This window comes from Danio rerio, chromosome 1, assembly GCF_052040795.2.
Source record: "Danio rerio strain M-AB ecotype USA chromosome 1, GRCz13ab, whole genome shotgun sequence".
NCBI lineage: Eukaryota > Metazoa > Chordata > Actinopteri > Cypriniformes > Danionidae > Danio > Danio rerio.
This window is the reverse complement of record NC_141021.1, coordinates 24,592,412-24,615,938: the sequence shown is the minus strand read 5'-3', so window position 1 is coordinate 24,615,938 and position 23,527 is coordinate 24,592,412. Positions and strand designations below refer to the sequence as shown.

Below are 23,527 nucleotides of genomic sequence, written 5' to 3'. Positions count from 1 at the left end.
ACAATCTAATAAATTAACATTTTAGAATGGACGCAGCCTGCCCTCGGCTCAGTAGAATTTACAAAGTAAAGCACAAAAAGAAATGATGAAAGCATGTCGTCATTGAATTGCAAATAACCAAAAAACAAAAATAAGGTTCTGTGTAATCTAAAGCATTCTAAGAGCAGTTTTTAAGGATTTGAAATGGCTGTGTGTGGTCTGTCCTGAACATGTAAACGTCCACATGGCAAGTGTTTTGCTTTTTGTGTATTTGGCCCTTTTTCAAATCGTACTGAATGATTCACAGAGCATGAAGATCAGTAGTAGGATTTGCTTTCAAAAAGTTAAAGGTAGTCAGAGGTTAATACTTTTACTTTTTCCTAGAATTGCAATTTATTTACCTCAATTATCTGATTTACATCTTCGCATTTCTGCTTTTAATGCATTGTGTTGCCATCTTAACCAGTGTTGATTTATATATATATATATATATATATATATATATATATATATATATATATATATATATATATACTATATCGTGGAGATGATTGCATTCAAATAAATTTTCCATAGTATTAAGTTTTCCAATAATCTTAACAAATAGTTGTATAAAGTCTTACATCTGTGCATGGAACATCCGCATAACCCAAATAAAGGCATCACTGCAGGATATTTAGGAAAGCGCAAAAACTTTTAAAAGTATTTTTAAAGCGTGTATTTGGTCATCTGCTGCGAAAACATTTGAAGAATTACTACAGGTCCTGAAAAAACAAACATTTATATGATAAAGAATTAATTACATATTGTGATTCAGTTTGTAACATTGATCAATGATTTCTCACAATTCACAGTTGGCGGGGTAGTATCATTTCACCAACTTTAAAATATTTATTTTAAAATTTAATTTTACTATGTGCAGTTTTAAGAAGGAAGGAAGGAAAGATTAGCATGTTCGCTGTCTCTGCATCTGCTGCGTGCGTTTGTCTCCCTCCCTCTCTCTCTCTCTCTCTCTCTCTCTCTCTCTCTCTCTCTCTCTCTCTCTCTCTCTCTCTCTCCATCTGCGCGTCATCACACTGCGCCTCCCTGTTGATTATCATTGGCGCCAAAGAGGATTGGAGAAGCACTACCTGCCCGCAGCTTGTTCAAAAATAAAGAAAATATTTTGACATATGATTAGCAATGGTGAGTCGCTTCATTAATGCACTGTCTGTAGAAGTAAAGACACAATCAGAGACGAGGTCGGTGTAGCTGATCAAGCTGAAATAAAAGCAGCTCGAACTTGCAGCCTTTTTAACGTTACTTGTTAATTAGCAGATTAACTTAGGCTACAAAAATAATAAATCATATATAGGCTATTTATGAATTTTGGAGTCCGTGTTTGCGTCGTTTGTTTTTAAGCCTCGGTTGTTTACGCCATGGTTGAGAAACATAAAAAGTGTGAATAACTTAATGATCAAGATCAACTGTCTTTGTCAACAGCAGACAGTCAATATGAGCTTCAGTTTTTCATATATAAGTTAAGTTAACTACAGGTGTTTGTGCTTTACCACCTGCTTCCTGTTTGTTATTGTCGACTTTGAAATGTAAACAGTCAACAACAAATTCATCCATGCGGTTACAATGCTACTTGCTTTGCACTGCACGTTTTGTAGCTTATGTAATTTTAAAGTAAAAAATAAAATAAAAATGAAATAAACTGTGTGTTTATATAGTAAAGCCCGAAATTATTCATACCTCTGGCAAATTCTGACTTGGCAAGTTTGTCAAGGGACCTTAAGACGATGCACATCGAGAGACATCATTCTGTAAACAAATGTTTCTCACCTCTTATTTACATTTGAAGAAAACTGCACTAGTGTATGAATAATTTTGGGCTTGCCTGTGTGTATGGTATGTATGTATATGTATGTTTGTTTGTTTGTGTGTACACATGTTCGCAAGTCTCTAATTCAGCAATGCTCATTTCAGGACATCCGGAGGTTTTTTACGTCCACCAAGCCTGTGGCCCAGAAAGCTTCAAATGGAAGCACAAGCACAAGTACTGATGAAGAGCAGAAGAAGAAACAAAAATCAAGACCTAAGGTAAAATGACATGTGAACAACATTCATTTGCATGCTGATGTTGTGTGCATCGTGCAGTGTCATAGAGTCTCTCTTTCTTTCTTTCTTTAGGTCAAAAGCCCCAAATCTGATGAGAAACCCAGCGGGAAAAGAAAGAAAAGAGTTATAGTTGATTCAGGTTCATATTCAGAGTTGATTAAACATTGATAATCAGGCTTGTTAAGATATGGATTCTGTTGTGTACATACAATAAATTAGTTCAGACAGAAGAAGAGTAGAATAGAATAAAATGGGGCTTTTAAAATAGGGTCCATCAAGAGACCATGAAGATGCTCTGTAAAAATGTTTTGATAAAGTAAAGATAAATAATATTTAAAAAGTTAAACCTGAAATTTTTATTTAGATTAGAGTTCCATTTAAAACAACTTTTTATAAGGTTTTAATGATTGAAGAATATGACTTAAAGGGCCACGAAACCCCCCTCTTTCGGTTTGAGTCTACCTCAGAATAAATAAAAAATGCTTCATAATGGGTGTGGAGCGCCGTGAGAAGAGGGAGGAGTGGGCGTGGCCGTCAGAGCAGGGGGAGAAAGAGGGAAGCGAACAACTTTTGTCAGTTGGCTCACAAAATGATACACAAACTGTGAGGAGATGCGTGATTTTATAGGTTGCAAAGTTAAAATGCAAAGTAATAAGCAGTAATTTAATGCCGTGCTACATTTGTTATTCGTAATTTCATATACACATAACCACAATTTGTTATATCATTATAAAGATAATAATTGTTTATATAAACACTATAATTGAGGAGGACTTCTCTCCTGAATCCCCGGGTCTGAATGCAGACACGGAGCAGTGCAGCAGGTCTCTTGCCCTATCTTTTTCAACCATTAACCCTGCCGGTAATCTGGAGAATTTTAAAAATAAGCGAACACAGCAGCACGGTTATAGGGGATGTATCTGAACGGTAATGAACTCAACTGATAAAAGACAAAGTCTACCATTCTCCAATTTTTGTACAGCTCTCCCAACTAAAATTCTTGCTGCAAACCAACAGCTTTGCTGTATCGGCCCTAACAGCATTGCAGTGAAAAACAAGCAACAACAACAAGCAACAAACCAATAAACCTGCTTTCCGTACGCGGACTTGATCTCACCCACTCATTGGATCTCACAGTTTGGCAGGTCTATCTAGCCTTCGGAAAACATGTGCTCTCATGAATAATTAATAAGCAGGGTCTTTTCACAGGATCAGAAAGCTCTGCTATGAATAATAATAATAATGAAAAACTGACGCATCATCACTCCACTAGCATATTCGCGCTACATCACCGATTTTGATCCCGCCCAAAAAGTAATTTTAAACCTGGAAGATGAAATTAGTTGACAAAAGCTCAAAATTATCCAGGTTTTTCCACAATTAAAGTTGACAAGTGCTAACATTGTCTTAACTGATGTTCAAAACACACAAATCTGTTAAAATTTCCAAAAAGTTCGCAAGTATCTTGAACCTTTATGGTCCTGTGCATTAAGTCATCCTATTTGGCATCTAAAAATAAAAACCTGCCTGAGACATTCAGATGTTCTCCTCTCTCATCTTATATTAGACTCTGAAGAAGAGAAGAAGGTGAAGACCAAAAAGAGCACTAAAGAGACTTCTACTATCCCCACAGAGAAGAAACACCCAGTAACTTATGTGTCTGATTCTGGTAAGTCATCAAATAAATTTCATCCTGCAATATCAGTTGGTTTTCAGCATTATATTATACCTGCGCATAATAATTTTTCCTCTCTCTGTATATTTGTTCAGATTCGGATGGAACATTTGAGACTCTGAAAAAGCCCAAACCTAAAGAGAATGGAACGGCTAAAGGCAAGAAGGAATCAGATTCAGGAAAAGCAAAACAAGTGAAAGTCTCCTCCAGCAAATCCCCAGTCAAATCCCCCAGCACGGTGAAGGGAGGGGTGAAGAGTTCTCAACCCACCATTTCCCCTAAGGTGGCACCAACCCCACCAAAACAGATGCCCACATCAGTAATGGCTTTTTTTGGGAGTTCAAGTGTTCAGAGGTCGGAGAAGAAAATGGTGGCCAGTAGCAGCACTAAGAGGAAGGCAGTGAGTACAGAGAATGAAAATTGTTTGTGTTTGCTTGCTTAAAATTGGGGCTGGGACAACAAATCAATGCATTGCAAATCGAGAAATGATTCTGCATCAATTCTTTGTCTTTCTGATTGCGTTTTGATTCTCTCTTAAATCAATTCTGAGCTTAGTATTTACTGCCAGATTAGTGCTTTTTTTTTAACAAACAGTCATACTTTACCAGTCCTTAGGGCTGGTACACACTAGTACATTCACATGTATGCGACGGGTAGTAAGCGGAAGGGCTAAGGTGCAGAATTAAAACTGGCCCTAAGTTTATGGAGAGTGTGGATACGAAGGCCTGACATCAGTAGCAAACAGCCAACCAGCAGGATTTGAAACACATTGTCTTTGGTGGGTGTGTCAAAAATGTCAGCATAGCAGCAACATGTATGTAAACAATGTGCACAGCTCACAAATGAGTTCAAGTAAAGTTGCAGTAAAGTCACTGCAGCTATGTACACAAAACAATTGGAGGTATTTTAGTAGGAGTTCTATAGTAGCAATATAGCATATCAACACGGTGTAGCTGTTTTTATTTTATATAGTAAGTTTATATACCAAATTTCATAAACTAATTATTTTGGTATGTAAATATTTTTGGTATTTGGCTATGTAATTTTTACTGATAGGGGCAACAAAGGCATAGTTTGATGACTGCGACTGAGTGTGGAATGACAGGAGTCTTCATTACATCCTATGGGACTGCTGATTTAGACTCTGATATAGAAAACCCACCAGTGTGAAAGCACCAACAAATACGTAAATGTCACGTTTGCTTTGAAAATACCTCATTTTTGATACTGTGATTCACTTTTGCAGTCAATGTGATTCACTCACATATTAAAAGATTCAAAATCCTGAATTTAAAGAGACTCAACTCTTTATCTAACGATTCTAAAGCTTATCTATATTACATTCTATGCATATACACTTACCAGCCACGTTTTTAGATACACCTTACTAGTACCGGGTTGGACCCCTTTTACCTTCAGAACTGCTTTTGTCTTTCAAGGCATATATTCAATAAGGTACTGGAAATATTCCTCTGAGATTTTGCTCCATATTGACATGGTAGCATCACATAGTTGCTGCAGATTTGCCAGCTGCTCATTCATGATGCGAATCTCCCGTTCCACCACATCTCAAAGGTGCTCTATTGGATTGAGATCTGATCACTGTGGAGCCATTTAAGTACAGTTAACTTATTGTTATATTTAAGAAACCAGTCTGAGATTCGTGCTTAATGACATGGTGCATTATTCTACTGGAAGTAGCCATCAGAAGATGGGTACACTGTGGTCATAAAGGCATGGACATGGTCAGCAACAATACTCAGGTAGGCTGTGGTGTTGACACGATGCTCTATTAGTACTAATGGGCCCAAAGTGTGCCAAGAAAATAACCCCCCACATTGATACATGGCAGGATGGATCCATGGTTTCATGTTGTTGACACCAAATTCTGACCCTACCATCTGAATGTCACAGCAGAAATCGAGACACATCAGACCAGGCAACGTTTCTCCAATATTCTTCTTAATTTGGGGAGCCTGTGCTAATTGTAGCCTCAGTTTCCTGTTCTTAGCTGACAGGAGTGGCAACCAGTGTGGTCTTCTGCAGCTGTTGCCCGTTCACCTCAAGGTTTGATGTGTTTGCATTCAGAGATGCTCTTCTGCATACCTCAATTTTAACAGCAATGATTATTTGGCCATTCTCTGGTCATTCTCCTCCAACCTGGCACCAACAACCATTCAAAGTTCAAAGTCACTTAAATCACCTTTCTTCCCTATTCTGATGGTTGTTTGCAGCAGATCGTCTTGACCATGTCTACATGTATAAATGCATTGAGTTGCTGCCATGTGATTGCCTGATTAGAAATTTGCATTAATGAGTAGTTGACAGGTGTACCTAATAAAGTAGTCGGTAAATGTATATTTATGCTGTTTTGAACTAAAACCTTAACCTATATTGGATTAGGGATATAATAATTAGACATATGTAAAATAATTATAATAAATATTTTTTTCTTTGCTAAATGCCACATGTTTATTTTTTTTAAATGGTTCACCATCAGAGCAACATTTAATTTGGAGCAAGAGAAACTAGGACAGTCTCTTTATTGTGTAAGAGATGTGTCAGCTTGCACACACTTGATTTGTTATATCTATATTTAAGTTCTCCAAACCAAAACTTAACCTGCCCTGGGGCAGGCTAGCCATGGAGCGCAAGTTGTTATAGCTTTGACCACTGCTGAAAGACAAATAAATTTCATGGTCACTTTAGTCCAGACTAAACTGAAACTTACCTGGCTAACCAGCTTCATGGTAAAGGCCCTGGAGCTGTTTGGTTTGTGTTGTTGACTGTACAAAAATACTGCAAAAGCAGACACATTTTTTATATACTTCCAAATAGTGAAGATTTTATAGGTAGAAGAATAAAGAGGAATTACACACTTATACATTCTCATCTGCAATATGTGTCAAACTAAAGCACCACTGCTCAATGTATGATTGCAATGGTGGTTGATCAGCTACTTCTAATGGAATCATTGTTGGACTTTGGTTTCAATGAATGCAGTTCATGCATCACTGTTATTACTGTTTGAATTATGTGTGTAAAAGTGATGTAGAAGAAACTTCTAGAACTGAAATTCCCATGTGGGGATATAAGAAGTTTGTTTAAAATGTCAGGCTCACTTTTGGCAGAAAAAAAGTTCTAACTTTGTTTGATCTTGTCCAGCCACTGGAAACTGATGAGTCACTCAGTGATGAAGCCATTGCAAAAGAACTTCAGATGGATGAAGACAAGGAGGTTGGTTCAGGACCATCTGCACTTTTATGATTGCACAATATTGATTATATAATAATCAAAATTTGATTATGTAAAATTGTAGTTTTTTCATTAATAAAAACACAAGCATCTGCAAAAGAAATTTCAATGAGTGTTTGACCAGTTATCTAGGAATATTCCTATGTCATGTCATGCTACACAGCATGATGTATATGTTTTTCTTAGCTTTTTTGTTTTCATGCAAAAATCAAAATGTGAAACGTGTGTGTGTGTGTGTGTGTGTGTGTGTGTGTGTGTGTGTGTGTTTATATTAGCTGGAAAAGCAGATTCATGATGATGAGGAATTTGCTAGGACATTAGCCATGCTGGATGATGCTCCCTTACTAAAAAAGGTTGGTGAGCAGCATATCCGTCTAGAGTTATTATGCATAATTTTTGCTATGTAACCCTTTTTTAAATCTATCCATTAGACTAAAATCCGTTTCTATAACGACGAAAACAATGTTTAGCAAGAAAGTACATTGCTTTTATACTTGTCTCTTATTGTTTTTTAGGCTCGGGTAGACTCTATCTCCCCATCCAAGAGCAGCTCTCAGGCGATTGCCTCGGACATCAAGCCCAAAAAGGACTTGTCCCCTAAAACAAGTCCTGTGAAGACCAGCTCCAAACTGGCTCAAATGAAAAGACGCCAAGAAGAACGGGACGAGCAAGGGAAAAAAGACAAAGGTGAAAAGCAGATTAAGATCTCTCCTAAGAAAGAGCCCATCTCTCCGACTAGCTCAGAGCGCGCAGCTACACCAAAAACAGCAAGTGCTTCTGCAGGAATGGCAAAATCAAGAAATTTGTCCACACCTAAAAGTGAAAGTGTCCCCAGTAAAACCTCACCAACCAAACCAGAGGTATGTCTTTTGCAAATGTTGCTTAATTAAGTATTACATAAGAGCAACGGTTCTTAATCCTGTTCCTCGCATCTCCTCTGTTCTACACATTTTACATGGCAGTTTCTCAGTATACGTTCTTTAGTGTTCTTGCGTTCCTGTGTTCTCGTGTAACATCATCATCAACAGTCAAAGTTCAGTTCCAAAACTCAAGAATGCAAGAATAGAGGACATTGTATGAATGCTGTAATTTTTAAAAATGTTTTCATAAAAAACACGTAAAGATAATGTGACCATGCAATGCAGCATCTAATTTCTCACAGGACGATTTGTGTTCTTGTCATTGCCCAAGTTCGTTCTTCCAATGTGACCTTGCAAGAATGGTCTCCGTGAGAACACAAGTCCGTTCTCTGCATTCTTGTAATTGAGAAACAGCCCAGGTCTTTTTTTTAACACACCTGATTTACAGTGCATCCGAAAAGTATTCATAGCGCTTCACTTTTTCCAGCCTTATTTCAAAATGCATTAAATTCATTTATTTCTCCAATCAAGCTGCTGATACATCTCAAGAATGATCACAGAATGTGTCTGAGCTCAATTTAGAGCTTCACAGCAAAGTCTGTCAATACCTATGTACATGTGATTTATTTATTTATTTATTTTTTTTTTTTATAAATTTGCTACAATTTAAAAAAAAACTTTTTTCACATTGTCATTATGGGGTATTGTGTGTAGAATTTTGAGGGGAAAAAAATTAATTGAATCCATTTTGGAATAAGGCTGTAAAATATAAAAATGTAGAAAAAGTGGAGCACTATGAATACTTTCCAAATGCACTGTAGATAACCAGCTCATTAGAATAGAGGTCCATGAAGAAACTGTTTTACAGTTGAACTTTACTTAACTTAAAAACAAAGATTTGCACTACACAGTTTACAGCATGTTCAGTTGGAAATTATTCTGGAACTGTAAGGGGTCATTTTTCTATAATCATGATTTTGCATAAGTCCCTTAACCCCTTAAATTAAACACACTTATTTTAAACTGGAATCACGGTTGAATATATTGTGATGTCTGTTAAATGAAAACTCAGAAACAGGGAGAGAGAGATACAAATATACAAATCATGGTGTGGTGAGGACCACAATTGACAACTGCTGTGTTAGAAGATACTTAAAAGGTCAATGTTTGCTTTACAACAGTGTTATTTTAGTATTATATTAGTATATGGTTTGATTCCATATAAAACTTTTTACAGTTTGTGTGGTCAAAGGAGATTTGCTAAAAATCGGGATATTAATCCTCTAGTAAGCAAACCAAATCTTCCCTTGAATTTCAGAATACAAGTCCAGATGACCTGGAGAAAAAACGGGCAAATTCATCAGCCTACCGTAGCTATCTGAACAGAGAAGGGCCACGAGCTCTGGGCTCTAAAGACATACCACAGGTAAAAACACCTAAATACCTCATGTTGATGGTTTAAGTGACATTCCTATTTATGATTCTGATTTCAGGAATCAAATTGTACTTGTCCTCTAAACTGCTCAACCGCTTTTATGTGTGTTTTAGGGCGAAGAGAACTGTCTGGAGGGCTGTGTGTTTGTGTTGACTGGTGTTTTGGAGTCTATGGAGAGGGATGAGGCTAAATCACTAATAGAGCGATATGGCGGGAAAGTGACAGGAAACGTCAGCCGTAAAACCACTTACCTTGTTCTGGGACGAGACAGCGGAGTCTCAAAGACTGAGAAGGTTCTAATTTTTTATTATGTCTTTAACATGTTTTATTTTAACATTAGTGTTTCAATTTCAATTATATTCCAGCTTATCTTTTTGTTTTTGTAACCTAATATGTTCGTTCACACAACTTCAATGTCTGTAGGCGGAAAGTTTCGGCACCAAGATCATTAATGAAGATGAGTTATTGGATCTCATAAGAACCAAACCAGGCAAGAAGTCTAAATATGAGATTGCAGCAGAAGCAGAGGTGAGGCTGTTCATATACATGCGCTTTCATTTGCACTCCATTGCACACTGTTCAGTTGAATATATTGCAAAACACAAGATTTAATGTCTATAAATTAACAAGCTAAAACCTAAATGCCAGCGTTGTTTTTAACAGGGAAATCTGCATGTCTTACTATTTCATATTAAAAAGAAAAATCATATTGCAGTCATGGTGAATGGGTCGGAAACAGTATAAGCCTGTTTGTTTATTTGAACGGTGATGATGCTTAATTGTTTTTAATTTAGTCCTGTAAAGAGTGAAAGTAGTTTCAACACTTAGGTTTAATCCTGCCATGCAAGGCTGGTTTGCAGGCACAAAGTCCTTAGAGTCCTTTTTCATGGTTTTGAAATAAATATATATTTTTGATGCACTCCCTTGAATTCTTGGCAGTCATTTTGGGCTCATTAATTGCTCTCAGAGTGTAGCTGTTAAGTCCTCATTTTGCTATATATATATATTACAGGAAAGTAATCAAAAGTGTTTTGCACAGCCTAGTGCATCCACAAGTATTTGGTGCATTGATGATCTGTCTGTATGCTCTATATTGTAGAATAAATCCTCTAAAACAAGGACTCCAGACTCCAGAGGCAAAGTCGCTTCTTCAGCCAAGAAGGCCACGCCACAAGGGCCAAGCCCAAATAAGAGAAGCTCTTCAGGGGGAAAGTCTAAGCCTGGATCTGCCTCTAAATCTGGAGCCCGTGGGGCCTCTTGTTCAGAGGTCAAAAAGAGCTTGAGCTTTGATCAAACAAAGACAGCATCCCCTGTATCCCACTCTGCCCCAGAGAATGATGGAAGCAGCCTGTTGTGGGTGGATAAGTACCGTCCACGCAGTCTAAAAAACCTGATTGGACAGCAGGGGGATCAGAGTTGCGCTAACAAGCTCTTACGTTGGCTACAGAGCTGGCATAAACACCACAGTGGCAATGCAAAAGCACCAGGTCAGTGCTTTCACTGTATGGGCAGTTGTTATTTTGCCAGCTAATGTAATGGTCTCTGATCATAATTTTTCGAAATCATTCATCTGCGCTGATTTAAAATGGCCCCATAATATGACAAATGTATTTTTAAATATACTTTGTAATAGTTTGCCAATTAATAAGGTAATGAAGCACTAGAAGTGTAAGGAAAAAGTTATAAGTTCTAATAGCTGTACAATGCCTTGCATAAATGAGTACACCCACTTTTGCAAATGTATTTTTGTATCCATTTTCCAGAGTGTATAGCCAATAATGTTTGGTGCCTTTTAAACAAAGCAGTTTTAGAAATCAGTTATATCTATTAAAAAAGCTTAGTCACCTAAAACTTTAAGAATAGAATATTAAAATGTATATTAAAAATGTATTTAATATTTTCCCCATGAAATTAATTTGAGTGTTATAATTTTTTTTTCTTAAATTAATTCCAGTTTTGGTACTGACTGGTATAATTTTATAAAGCATCCTAAAATATTAAAAAAAAGATCTGTGAGGGGTACTTTTTTATGCTGAGCACTGTATATAGAGTTTAGCATATACTGCTTAGTTTTTGCTAATTTTCACCCATATATAGAACGGCATGTTATGGTATGACATGGTACAAGTTCTATATCAGGAGTGTCCAAACTCGGTCAACCTGCTTTAACACACCTGCCAGGACGTTTCTAGTGTATCTAGTGAGAGCTTGATTGGCTGGTTCAGGTGTGTTTGATTAGGGTTAGAGCTAAACTCCAGTACTGATGTTAAGTCCCACTTCACTTACTTATACCATGGCCTAAAACAGTGGTCACCAAACTTGTTCCTGGAGGGCCGGTGTCCTGCAGATTTTAGCTCCAACCCTAAACAAACGCACCTGAACAAGCTAATTAAGGTCTTAGTAGGTATACTTGAAACATCCAGACAGGTGTGTTGAAGTAAGTTGGAGCTAAACCCTGCAGGGACACCGGCCCTCCAGGACTGAGATTGGTGACCCCTGCCCTAAAAGTATGTACTTTTCTAATATAGGAAAAATATGTACTGTTGAGTGTGTGACAGAAGAGTTTGTAAGCTTTGGGACACACTACTTCCTTGTTAACAGATCATTGTGTTGCTTAGTTATGAGCCCTGTCAATCATCCACATATCATTCACATTTCTGTAATGTTTAATCGCCTACCTTTTTGGAGAAGCAGCTGCAGACTAATTCATAATTCACACGTCTTTCATGCAGAGATATCTACTCCGGTCCAAACAGTTCTTTATATAAGTTCAGTATTGTTGTTGCCAATGAAATATAACACAGAAAACAAGACTGAAACATGTTCCAGATGGCTAGTTATTAATTAACAGTCATACAAACATCTTTACCGAAACCTCTCTACGGTTGGTCTTGCGCATTCATCAGGTTTGTAGTTTATTTACACTTTTCACTCGTGTTTGTCAATCGAATTAACAGCCAACGCACAATGTACTGTGGGCAATAACAGCGGTTAAAGTATGGACGGTTCTACAAATTTAAAATTTTTTACCGGGAATAGTAAACCATCTGGGAACCATGGGACGGACTAACTCTGTTTTCAAAAACTATTTAGGACGGATAGTATGCGAATTGAAACGCAGCATGAGTTTGGACACCCCTGTTCTTTATTAATTTACTGGGGCTGCCCTATAGTAAAAGTATTCAATAGTCAAATACTATTAGCCGAAGAAAAGAGGTTTTAGCCACCAAGATTTTTGATTAGCTTAGTCGCAGGATTTATTTTAAAAAAATCCACAGATTATATTGAAGTGTAAAGACTCTAGGTTTAGTTGTGTGAATTTACAATAGCAACAAAATCATTGTGCTTTCATAAAATAATGAAAACAAACTCAATGTACTTTTTTCTAACAAAGCACTAGTTTTTCCTTAAATTGTTAATGTTTAAGATGCAGTCTTTTATTTGTCTTTTACTATGGTGACCACACGTTCTGTCTTCAAACAACTCCTGTAAGCTGTACTAGTTTCTAACTGCAATGTAGTCAGAGTATTGATATGGAACTTTACTGCAGTCAAAACTGCCTGGTACTACTTTAATTGTGATTCCATAAAAATATTATTGCACACCTTATTGTTTATCAGATAATCAGAGCCAAGCTTTCAACAGCTGTGTAAGACAAGTAATACATGTGATCAGTCGACACGTGGCTAAAAAATGAAAGACTTCTGTTTGACCAAAAAAATATTTTGTCGATGGCATCCCTAGAATTAAATACGGCATGAATGCCCCTCTATATTTTCTTGATAATGTCACAGACGCACAATCATCATGTTAGACTGGGGGTTTTTATGTGTATATTTTTATAAATGTAAATCTAACATGCTTTTGACTTGAATGCAATCATACACACCACATTTGTTCTCAAAGGTGCCTCCTTTTTTTAATGCTTTTTATTTTTTTTAAATAAACCTTATAAAAATTCATAAACTTCATGGTAAAATTGATGAAATGCTGTTTATGACTTGGGCATAATGTTTTATATATCATTTTTAAAAAGTAGTGTATAGTATATGTAGTGTATCATTTTCTTTGTTTCTTATTCTGTGTTTGCGTGTGTGTTTGTCTGTGTGTGTAGCACCCAAATTTGGTAAATTTGGGAGTAAAGATGACGGTTCTGGATTTAAGGCTGCATTGTTATCTGGACCCCCTGGTGTTGGGAAGACCACTACTGCTGCTCTCGTTTGTGAGGTCAGTTCATTCTCACATATAAACAACTTTTACATCTTGTTTGACTATTTCAAAACAAGTGTGTGTGTGTGTGTGTACGCTTTAAAAATGTTTATGAATTAAATCATTAGCTGCACTGGCACAGTGTGTCTGTTTCTGCAGTTTTGTTGCTTTTGTTAATGCGTTAACAGTTTCCACATGTGCTTGCAGGAGTTGGGTTACAGCTATGTGGAGATGAATGCGAGCTGCACCCGCAGTAAGAACAGCTTAAAGGAGGTCATCGCAGAATCACTTAACAACACCAGCATTAAGAACTTCTACACCGGTAATTACCTTAATTAATACACAGTAAATCAGATTACATCTGCAAAATGGTTTTCAGTTGAACTGTGGTGATTATAATATAAACACTTTGGTTCTGTGTTTAATGGTGTCAGGTGCATCACAGACAGTGAGCAGTAAACACGTTCTTATAATGGACGAGGTGGACGGCATGGCAGGAAATGAAGACAGAGGAGGAATACAGGTAGACACACAGTACATGCCACTGCATTCTCTCTCTTAACCAGAGGTGGTGCTCAAGCAACACAAATAGACTAGATGGTGTTTAAATCTTTCAGAGTTCAGTGGCTGTGTGTGAAATAGAGTGCTGGTTCAGTCATACAATTGACATTGTCAACTTAAAACTGTGATCTTTTGTGATAATGGCCATTTGTATTCAAAAATGTAGTTCATTTGCGTTTAGAAGAGTCTAATTCCTTCAAATTAATTAAATATATTTCCCAGAGATGGGTTGCGGCTGGAAGGGCATTCGCTGCGTAAAAACTTGCTGGATAAGTTGGCTGTTTATTCCGCTGTGGTGACCCCGGATTATTAAAGGGGTTAAGCCGAAAAAGAAAATAAATGAAAGAATAATTAAATATATATTTTGAAATAGACTGCAGTAATTAAAGTTTTTTTTTTTACAGAACCTATTGAAATGCAGATCTGTGTCATTGTGGTTCTTGACTTTTTTTATTGTCTTTCGCCCACACAGGAGATGATTGGTCTGATAAAACAGTCAAAGATTCCCATCATCTGTATGTGTAATGACCGCAATCATCAGAAGATCCGCTCGCTGGCCAACTATTGCTATGACCTGCGCTTTCAGAGACCCCGCGTTGAGCAGATCAAGGTGACCGTCAGACAAATTCAGATATTTCGAGAGCATGATTAAATTCATGTGATTGCATGACCACTTTTGCTTATGTATATGACCTCTAAGTGGTAGAAAAGATAACATTATGTATATATTTAAAAAAAGAATTTAAAATATACATAAAAAATGTTTACTATAAAAAACAGTGTTTTCATTGGTAAGTACTAGGGCTGAGCAATTTGGGGAAAATATCTAATTGCAATTTTTATTTATTGATTTTTTTGTTTTTTATTTATTTTTTGACAGATATTGCAATTTCGATGTCATTTGCGATTTAAATTTTTTTAGTCAAGCTTCAGCTCAATAAACTGTATTGTAGCTCCTTACTACAAAAAATGCAGTGAGTGGAACTGAAAAGATATCAACTTATATTAGCAAACAACTCTGAAATTGTACATTGCTTGTTACTAGATTGAGCGTCACTGGCGATACTTTGTTGACTTTTTAGCAAGATACTCCTCATATAGCTGCCTGTGGTGCTTTTTTAGGTGCTGGTTGTTGTATTTCCTTGTGGTGTGGCAACAATTCTTTGACAGCTCTTGCAAATTACTTGGTTTTGCTTGGTGTCTGTGACTTTAAAAACCAAGATATTCCCATATAACTGACATGTTTCTTTTGCTTTGATATTAATTTGTCTATTAATGCTTCTGAAGCGGCAGACGCCATCATCCTATTCGTTTGCGCATTTCTGTGTGTTTGTTTTTTTATTGTGGATGTTCCGTATAGTTTGGTTGCGCAATTCCAATTGGGCAGAATGAAAGTGTGCTCACTCAATTGGCTAGTAAGACTGTCACACACAGATGGCAGTCACACATTTGCTCTGGGTTGGGGAAGTTAAATAATTTTTATTTCATATCGCAGCCTCTTGCAATTTAGCTAATCGCAATGTTTCAAATTGTGATTCGATTTCAATTAATGCCACAGCCCTAGTAAGTACACATACTTTAAAATATAGTTAATACCCTATAATTACATTAAACCTACTTAAATCTATAGTAAGGGCATGTTATTAGTTAACATTATCAATTGTACTGTAACAAACACATTTGAAGAGGGTAGTTCACACAAAAAGTAAAACTTATTTACTCTCTTGTAAGTGGATATAACCCTTTATGAGTTTCTTTTGAAAACCTGTAACCATTGACTTCTATAGAAGGAGAAACATATATTATGCTTCCATGATATTTCTTTTTCCTACTATGGAAGTTAATGTTTAAAGGTTAGTACATACAGGGAAGTAAAACCTTTTTGGGTGAACTAATGTAACAATTTTATATACAAAATGTTCCTCTCTCTCCAATTAGGGAGCTATGATGTCTATAGCTTTTAAGGAGGGTTTGAAGATTCCACCCCCAGCACTTAATGAAGTCATCCTAGCATCCAATCAGGATATCCGGCAGGTAAGATGTTAACAAATAAGCATGCTTTACTGTATTGCTCATCCAGCACATTTATCAGCCTGTGTATCGTACTCCAGTTGTTTTATACTGCAAGAGTATTATTATACATCACAACTGTTATTCTACATCTACTTCTAGGTGCTGCATAATCTGAGCATGTGGTCAGCTAAAGACAAAGTTATGACCTATGACCAGGCCAAAGCTGATGCTAACAATGCTAAGAAGGACATAAAACTAGTATGTGCACACTCTTAAATATGCTATTCACATTGTATATGAGCACAGGTGGCTTGATGGTATCAAAAGACTGCAAAGAATGACGGTATTTGTGTGTTCACATTTGCAGGGTCCATTTGATGTTTGTCGAAAGGTGTTTGCTTTAGGAGAGGAAACAGCTCACATGTCTTTGATCGACAAATCAGACCTTTTCTTTCATGATTACTCTTTAGCACCACTCTTTGTCCAAGAAAACTACCTGCATGTCCGACCAGCCGCTGCAGGGTGAGTTTTAGACATGCGTTTTAGAGTTGGCCAGTGTATATATTGTGTTTTATTCCATTTTTAAAAACTATTCTCATTGTATTTCAATTTTGGTGAATTTGCTATGGGATTATTTAGAAAGGTGACTTTATGTGCTCCCCATGAAACAGACATAACAGCAGTACCAAACAGTTAAACATGCTATCTATATTTACATTGCTTAATTTAGTAGACACTTTTGCAAAACAAATGAGTAGAACAACAAGCAGTTCATTATATAGAGGCAAATATATTACAAGATCTGCCATAGTTACTCAAGTTTCACACCCAGAATATGAATGGATTAAGCTGAGTTTTAAAAAATGTTTTATTTATTAGAGACAACTTACTGCTTTTACCAAATCAACAAAACATTTAATCATATTTTACTACAAGTAATTCCTAAAATTGAAAATAATATGAAAAGAGCTAAGCGGTTAGCGTTTAATATGATGATGTTTCCTACCTTTGTCCTCATCAGTATTGAATAATTCTCTCTAAAGTTTGATACATTCAATTGATCGTTCACTCAAAAATTTTAGTTATCATCAGTTACACACCCTTTTTCTAAACATATTTGAATTTCGCTTTTGTGTTAGTTGCAGAAGAAGATGTTTTGAAGAAAGCTGGAAACCTGTAACCATTGACTAGCATAGTATTTATTTTATTTTTTCCTACTGTGGAGGTAGTTGGTTACAGGTTTTCAACTTTCTTCAAAATATATTTTGTGTTCAACAAAGAAAGAAACTCTTGAGGGTATGTCGTTTGAATTAGATTTTCATTTGTGGGTAAATTATTCATTTAACTGATCAGCACATACTAAAGGCCACGGTTTACTGCAAACAAAACCAAAGAACAATGCCACATTTGTCAAAATCAGGTATCAATCTACTGTATTAATACAAGCCACGTGATTTTATAAGATGCTCTCTAAACTACATTTCTCTCCACTGTAATTTTAGTTGTATTTTTGTGAGGATATTTACACATCCTCCTAAACGCAGCAGTATGAGTTATGAGGTGTTTCTGTTGGGTACTGTGCTTTTTAGGTGTTTTGACCTTCCACACATAAACTAAGAACAAATTGAAAACACATTACTGTGAGTCAGGGCCTCAAGTTACAGTTGTACACTTAGGAAACATTAACTTGTGCTTAAAGTTTTGTTTAGAGTTCTTTTGAAAGTCAGTTGTAAAGTGTGATGGTTTCACTGTGACAATCTCTGTTCGTCAGGGGAAATCTGAAGAGTCATTTGGTGTTGCTGAGTAAAACGGCGGACAGCATTTGCGATGGAGATTTAGTGGACAGACAGATTCGCTCTAAACAGACTTGGTCTCTGCTTCCCACACAGGTAGCATACTTTTAATAGTCTTCTAATCCGTGTCCACAAACAAACCTACAGCTTTAACTGCTGTAGCGATGTTGATATAATCAGGCCTTGAAGTGGCCATTTTCAAATGAAGGCAGTAAAGCTTAATAAAATACTGTTGCAGCACAACACAAAGCTGGTTCCTGTAGTTCAGCCATTTCTGTATTTATCAGTGAAAACAAATCAGGCTTTTTCATGTATCTGTGTGCATTTATTCCCAGGCGATCTATGCAAGCGTGTTGCCAGGGGAACTGATGCGTGGTTACATGAGTCAGTTCCCAAACTTTCCAAGCTGGTTGGGCAAATTTTCCTCATCGGGCAAACACAGCCGCATCATACAGGAGCTGGCCTCACACATGAGCCTCAAGTGAGCTAACCCAAGAACTTCCTGTCTCACTCCACTCAAACTATGATGTCTCGATAAACCCTAAAATCTTCCTTATTTCACCCCTGCAGGACCTTAAGTAGTAAGGAAGCAGTAAATCTGGATTACCTGCCCTATTTGCGCTCAGCAGTATTAAAACCTCTTCAGTCCCTAGGCTCAGAGGGAGCCAATCAGAGCGTGAAGCTCATGGATGATTATGACATCATTAAAGAGGATGTTGATAACATGATGGAGATCAGCACATGGGATGGACAGCCGGATCCGTACTCTAAACTAGACTCCAAGGTGTGTGTGTGTGTGTGTGCGTGTGATTTGCTGAGCATATTGTAGAGAAATCCTCCAGGACAAAAAAGCAGTGGTCCAGTTGACAGTTCATTGCTTTGACAGATGCCTGCTCCGTCTGAGTTAATTGTGTTTTAACTGTAAAACATCTGGAGGTGCTCTGCGCCACACTTTATCCCCATCAGCTCCATTTTTTTCTTTTCCCCTTTTCGCAGGTGAAAGCTGCGTTTACAAGAGCCTACAACAAAGAATCTCATCTCACGCCATACTCCTTACAAGTGGTGAAGAAAAGTCGTAAAGGTGCAGTTGACCCTGAGCTTCTAGGAGAGCTTGACAATGAATCTCAGGTGCAGGAAGAGGAAGAAGATGATGGGCTTGGTGCAGATGCAATGATAAAGGTAGATCTCCAAATGGCAATCCAGCAGCTCTTGAGTTTTTCAGTCACATATCAACTGGAGGACAGTCGTTTAGACAAAAAATGTAAATGTAATGTCAAACACATTGGACTATTGTCCATTTCAAAAAACATTCTTTTGACCAAACAGATATCCATTTGTTGACAATCAGTTTTTCCAGGGTGTCCGCGGGGTCTTAAAAAGTCTTAAATCTACTGAAATGTTGTGTTCTAGGTCTTAAATCTTTTTAAACAATTTCTTTTGGTCATGTATAGCCACCCAATCTGGCTATTAACACCCATACAGTCACCAACAATCCCAATCTCTATAAAACTTTTCAACGTTTTATTTAAAAATAGCATTTAATTACTTTCCTTATGGTAACATTTGCCTAAAACGCTTTATTTTATTTATTTACTGCAAAAGATACTGACCTATATTTTTTATTATTAAATTATTATTATTGTAGACTAAAGTAAATTGCCAGCTATTTTTTGTTCTATTCTTGGTAAGGCTTAAATGATTTGTGAATGGATATATTTAAAATGAATAATAATACATTTAATTATTTTTGTTTGAAAATTTTAAAATCTTTTCTAACTAAAATATTTCAAACAATTCTTAACGTTTAGAGCCATTTAAGTAAAAAATCTCATTCATAATGGTTCAAAAACATGTGTTAAAGTCTTAAATTAAACTTGGTGACACCTGCAGAAATCCTGTACTTCTAAAAGTTTTGATGATTAATTTATCATTATGATGTACAGAATATTCAATACGAATTGAGTGATTTTGAAGTTTTCTGAAAAGACATGGCTTTATTTGATCTGTATCATAATCGTTGTTCATGAGTACCTTCTAAAAGCACTATATGGTTTGAGATGAGGAGCTCAAGAAACAGATCTGTTTCATAATGTAACGTTTAAGGATAAAAGCTAATTTAAAACGACAGTTCACCCAAAAATGTAAACATCCAACATCCATTTGTTTTGAACCCATTTCACTTTCTTTGCCTGTTGAAAAATGTCAAGGGGTGGTGGTTTCCAACATTGTTCATAATGTCTTGTTTGCATTAAGCAGAGTAAGAAATGCATAAAGTTTTGAACCATTTGACTGCAAGTAGTTGACAAAGAAACTTTGATTTGGGATGAACTGTCCCTTTAAGGATAATTTTTGTGAAGCCTGAAATCTAATGTCTTCAATTTTAAACTTAGGCTAAGCTGTTTTTTTGTCTCTGTTATAAAATTATGCACTAGTTAAAATCATTCGTAGTGTAGTAGAGTGCAAATCTAAACTCAAGGCCTGTGGTCCTTTAACTCCTGACCTGATTGTGTTTATTTTTGTTACTGCTTTTGATTTATTTGTTTGTTCTTGTTGATCACTGACTATTTATTTTTCTTTAAATACTAACAATCTGAAGTAAAAACTAAAAACCTTTCAGAGTAGAGCTCTGTGTAGAGGGTCTCATTCAATCCTTCTGTCATAAAATAAACGTAAAAATAATTATAATTTTCAAACTCTGGCTCCACCAGTAATCTTCCATCAGGTTGTCGTTAAGAGAAAACCGGTGGTAACTCCAACTGTGGTTTATATTTTAAATATGGACAAACAGTACTGTCAGATTCCAGGTCTGATTTTTGTTATTTTTAAAGACGTGTTGCAGTGTTTTTTATGTTTTGTATATATGCGAGCCTTACTAAAGACAAATTTCTATCCCTAGTTGACAGTATACAAAGTTTTTTTGAATTGGAATTTCCCAAAGTCGAAGTCCTCTCAAAAAATGTAACCACATCGCAACTGCGCGTAGTGCAAGCTCTGTGACTGGTCAGCTTGGTAGCGCTGATGAGTGTGAGCGGGGCCGAGAGCCACACGAGCCCGATGGAGCGATTGTTTACAAGTGTGGAGTTCTGTAAAGGAGCTCCGGATGGAACGTTTTGTTTTGTGTTTATCTTATGGTTAAATTTGTTGCATGTCCACCGGTTTCTGCCTCAAAATGAGCGAGTTTGAACGACTTGTACGTTAAGGAAGCGTTCAGAGGAACATTAACACCTCACTGCCAACTAGCGTTTCGGAAGTGTTATTACAGAGAAACAGAAACATCGTGCAGAAGTATGAATGTACAGCTACGCACCCTGCATGCGCCATCGGTCACCTAGATCATTTGACGCAGAGGTATAAACCAGGCTTAACTCAGGGTTATATACATTCCGGAAATGGAAGTCTCATTTCACCCTCAATACACTACAATTACTATAGTATAATATAATGTAATGTGTATTTATATATCGCATTAATTGTGTATGGCCACACACCCAAAGCACTTCACAATCATGAGGGGGGGTCTCTCCACACCACCACCAGTGTGCAGCATCCACTTGGATGATGCGACGGCAGCCACAGACAACGGCGCCAGTGCACTCACTCACACACACACCAGCTACAGTATTGGTGGAGTGAAGAGACAGTGATAGAGCCAATTCGGTGGAAGGGGATGATTGGGAGGACGTGATCGTAAGGGCCGATAGAGGGACTTTGGCCAGGACACCGGGGTTACACCCCTGCTCTTTTACGAGAAGTGCCATGGGATTTTTAATGACCACAGAGAGTCAGGACCTCGGTTTAACGTCTCATCCTAAAGACGGCGCCCACTGACAGTATAGTGTACCCTTCACTTTTACTGGGGCATTAGGACTCACACAGACCACAGGTTGAGCGCCCCCTGCTATCCTCACTAACACCACTTCCAACTGCAACCTAGTGTTCCCTAGTGGTCTCCCATCCAGGTACTGACCAGGCCCAGCCCTGCTTAGAAATAATATTAGAAATAATGCTGTTTTATCTTCTAAGGGCCTATTATGCGGTCTCTGTCACCATCTTGTGGATGGACAACGTCTTTGCTCTGCTTAGTGACAGGCTAATGGTAGCCGACACACTGTCTCTCAGAAATTAGAAATATTTAAAATATCTGTCCTTATAAATAAACTGCATAATCGCAATCTGAACAACTACATTCTCGACTAAAACAGCCTCAAAAGGGCATTGTGTTGTCCAACAGCAGTAATATTTGTCAGACTTGTCTGAGTGTCCTCTGCTTGATGCTGTAAGTGGGCGGAGTAATACACAAGGGTAAGGGCTTAAGAGTGCTGTTATTTGCAGATTATCGCAGGGCTATCAACCAGTCAGATTCTAGAACCAGACAGAACTGTTGTGTTTGCAAAAAAAGATCATTAAAAGTGCAACACAATTTTTCTCCTGATTTTTTTTTCTTCTATTTTTGCAGCAGAAAAAGTCCAAACCAGCAAAAGAAACCAAACCAGCAAAAGATGTTAAGAAAGAAAAACCAGGGCCTTCTGGGAAGGGGAAAGGCCGGGGTAAAGGAAAGGCCAAGAACTGAGATAAACAGGAGGGACTGAGAGACAGAAAGGCCTCGTTTCCCCCTGTTTTCATAAAGATGTGAGTGGCTGAATGACATCAGCTCTATAAACAGAACTTTTGTATGTGTGAGTCATACTTGTGCACTTCCTGAAAGCCATCACTCAGCTTAAGCAGACGCTGGACCACACATTCTCCCACTCCACTTCTTATATCGTTCACAATTCATCAAGCATATCAGACTGAACGCATGCATCATACTGTTCACACATAGTGCTAAAGCTATATTCGTCTCAAAGGTAAACCGTATATTAAGGGCACTTAATGTCATCTCACTCATGTAACCCTCATGACAAAATACATGAGCATTTTAATGTGTTAGTGTCTGATTCTCGCAGCCTTTTCACTCACTAAACATGCCAATCCACTGTACTTGGTGACCACACATACAATGTAAATATCTGCCGTATTTCTTTGGATGTTACTTCTAATACTTGCAGATTTATAGATATATAAACAATCGCTTTCTTAGTGTTTTCTATGACAGCACTTTTGGATACAGTCTGATAGTGTGTGATATTAGCCTGAAGATTATTCTGTACATGACTTAATGTGTGTGATTCAATAATTAAAAGGAGAATTATGTCGTAGTGAAGCTCTGTGTTTGCTTGTTATAATCATCTTCGTGGCTCGTTCTGTTTGATGATGCAGATCAGAGGTATTGATCATATGACGGGGACTCGAATAAAACAGATATTTTGTACAGTAATTACTGCTATATATCAGTATATCACATATAACAACTGAGTACATTGCTGAAACTATTTTTACAGCTGTTAAAATTGCTGTTTAATTTCAACGCATAGTTTATGGTCTAAATACAGACTTCAGCAGACAAATGATTTACAGCAATACATTGTATTTTGTATACAGGTACATTTACAGTAGAAAAAGACTATGAGTTGATAAATGCTTAAGATCACAGTGACTTAACAGTAATACATCTGACAACATATGCTAACACGATGATTATGGGTCATTGAGTTAGTCAAAAAGTATTCCTTATATGACAGTATCCCTTTAAATAGTCATTATT

General features: G+C 37.1%; 2 protein-coding genes across 3 annotated transcripts in view; both read left to right on the top strand.

Annotated features, from left to right (window-relative positions):
- Positions 1–23,527, top strand: part of pds5a (PDS5 cohesin associated factor A) — a 485,752-nt gene that overhangs the window by 91,693 nt on the left and 370,532 nt on the right. The gene's annotated exons all lie outside the window — the stretch shown is intronic.
- On the top strand, positions 1,068–23,332 carry rfc1 (replication factor C (activator 1) 1). Of its 2 annotated transcripts, none has more exon segments than NM_001089491.3 (24): positions 1,068–1,164; positions 1,951–2,064; positions 2,155–2,221; positions 3,650–3,751; positions 3,853–4,157; positions 6,923–6,994; positions 7,288–7,365; positions 7,528–7,872; positions 9,191–9,298; positions 9,421–9,600; positions 9,731–9,835; positions 10,407–10,794; positions 13,422–13,534; positions 13,724–13,838; positions 13,951–14,039; positions 14,550–14,687; positions 16,016–16,111; positions 16,250–16,348; positions 16,458–16,612; positions 17,862–17,979; positions 18,219–18,364; positions 18,454–18,667; positions 18,880–19,062; positions 22,340–23,332. In NM_001089491.3, coding segments are annotated over 24 exon segments (3,447 nt in total). In that variant the 5' UTR covers positions 1,068–1,161; the 3' UTR covers positions 22,454–23,332.

Excerpts from the sequence above, each read along its gene's own strand:
- rfc1 (XM_087234876.1), top strand. Across the intron at positions 7,366-7,527 it reads ATGCTCCCTTACTAAAAAAG|GCTCGGGTAGACTCTATCTC; the intron begins GTTGGTGAGCAG and ends ATTGTTTTTTAG. Across the intron at positions 9,601-9,730 it reads GAGTCTCAAAGACTGAGAAG|GCGGAAAGTTTCGGCACCAA; the intron begins GTTCTAATTTTT and ends CAATGTCTGTAG.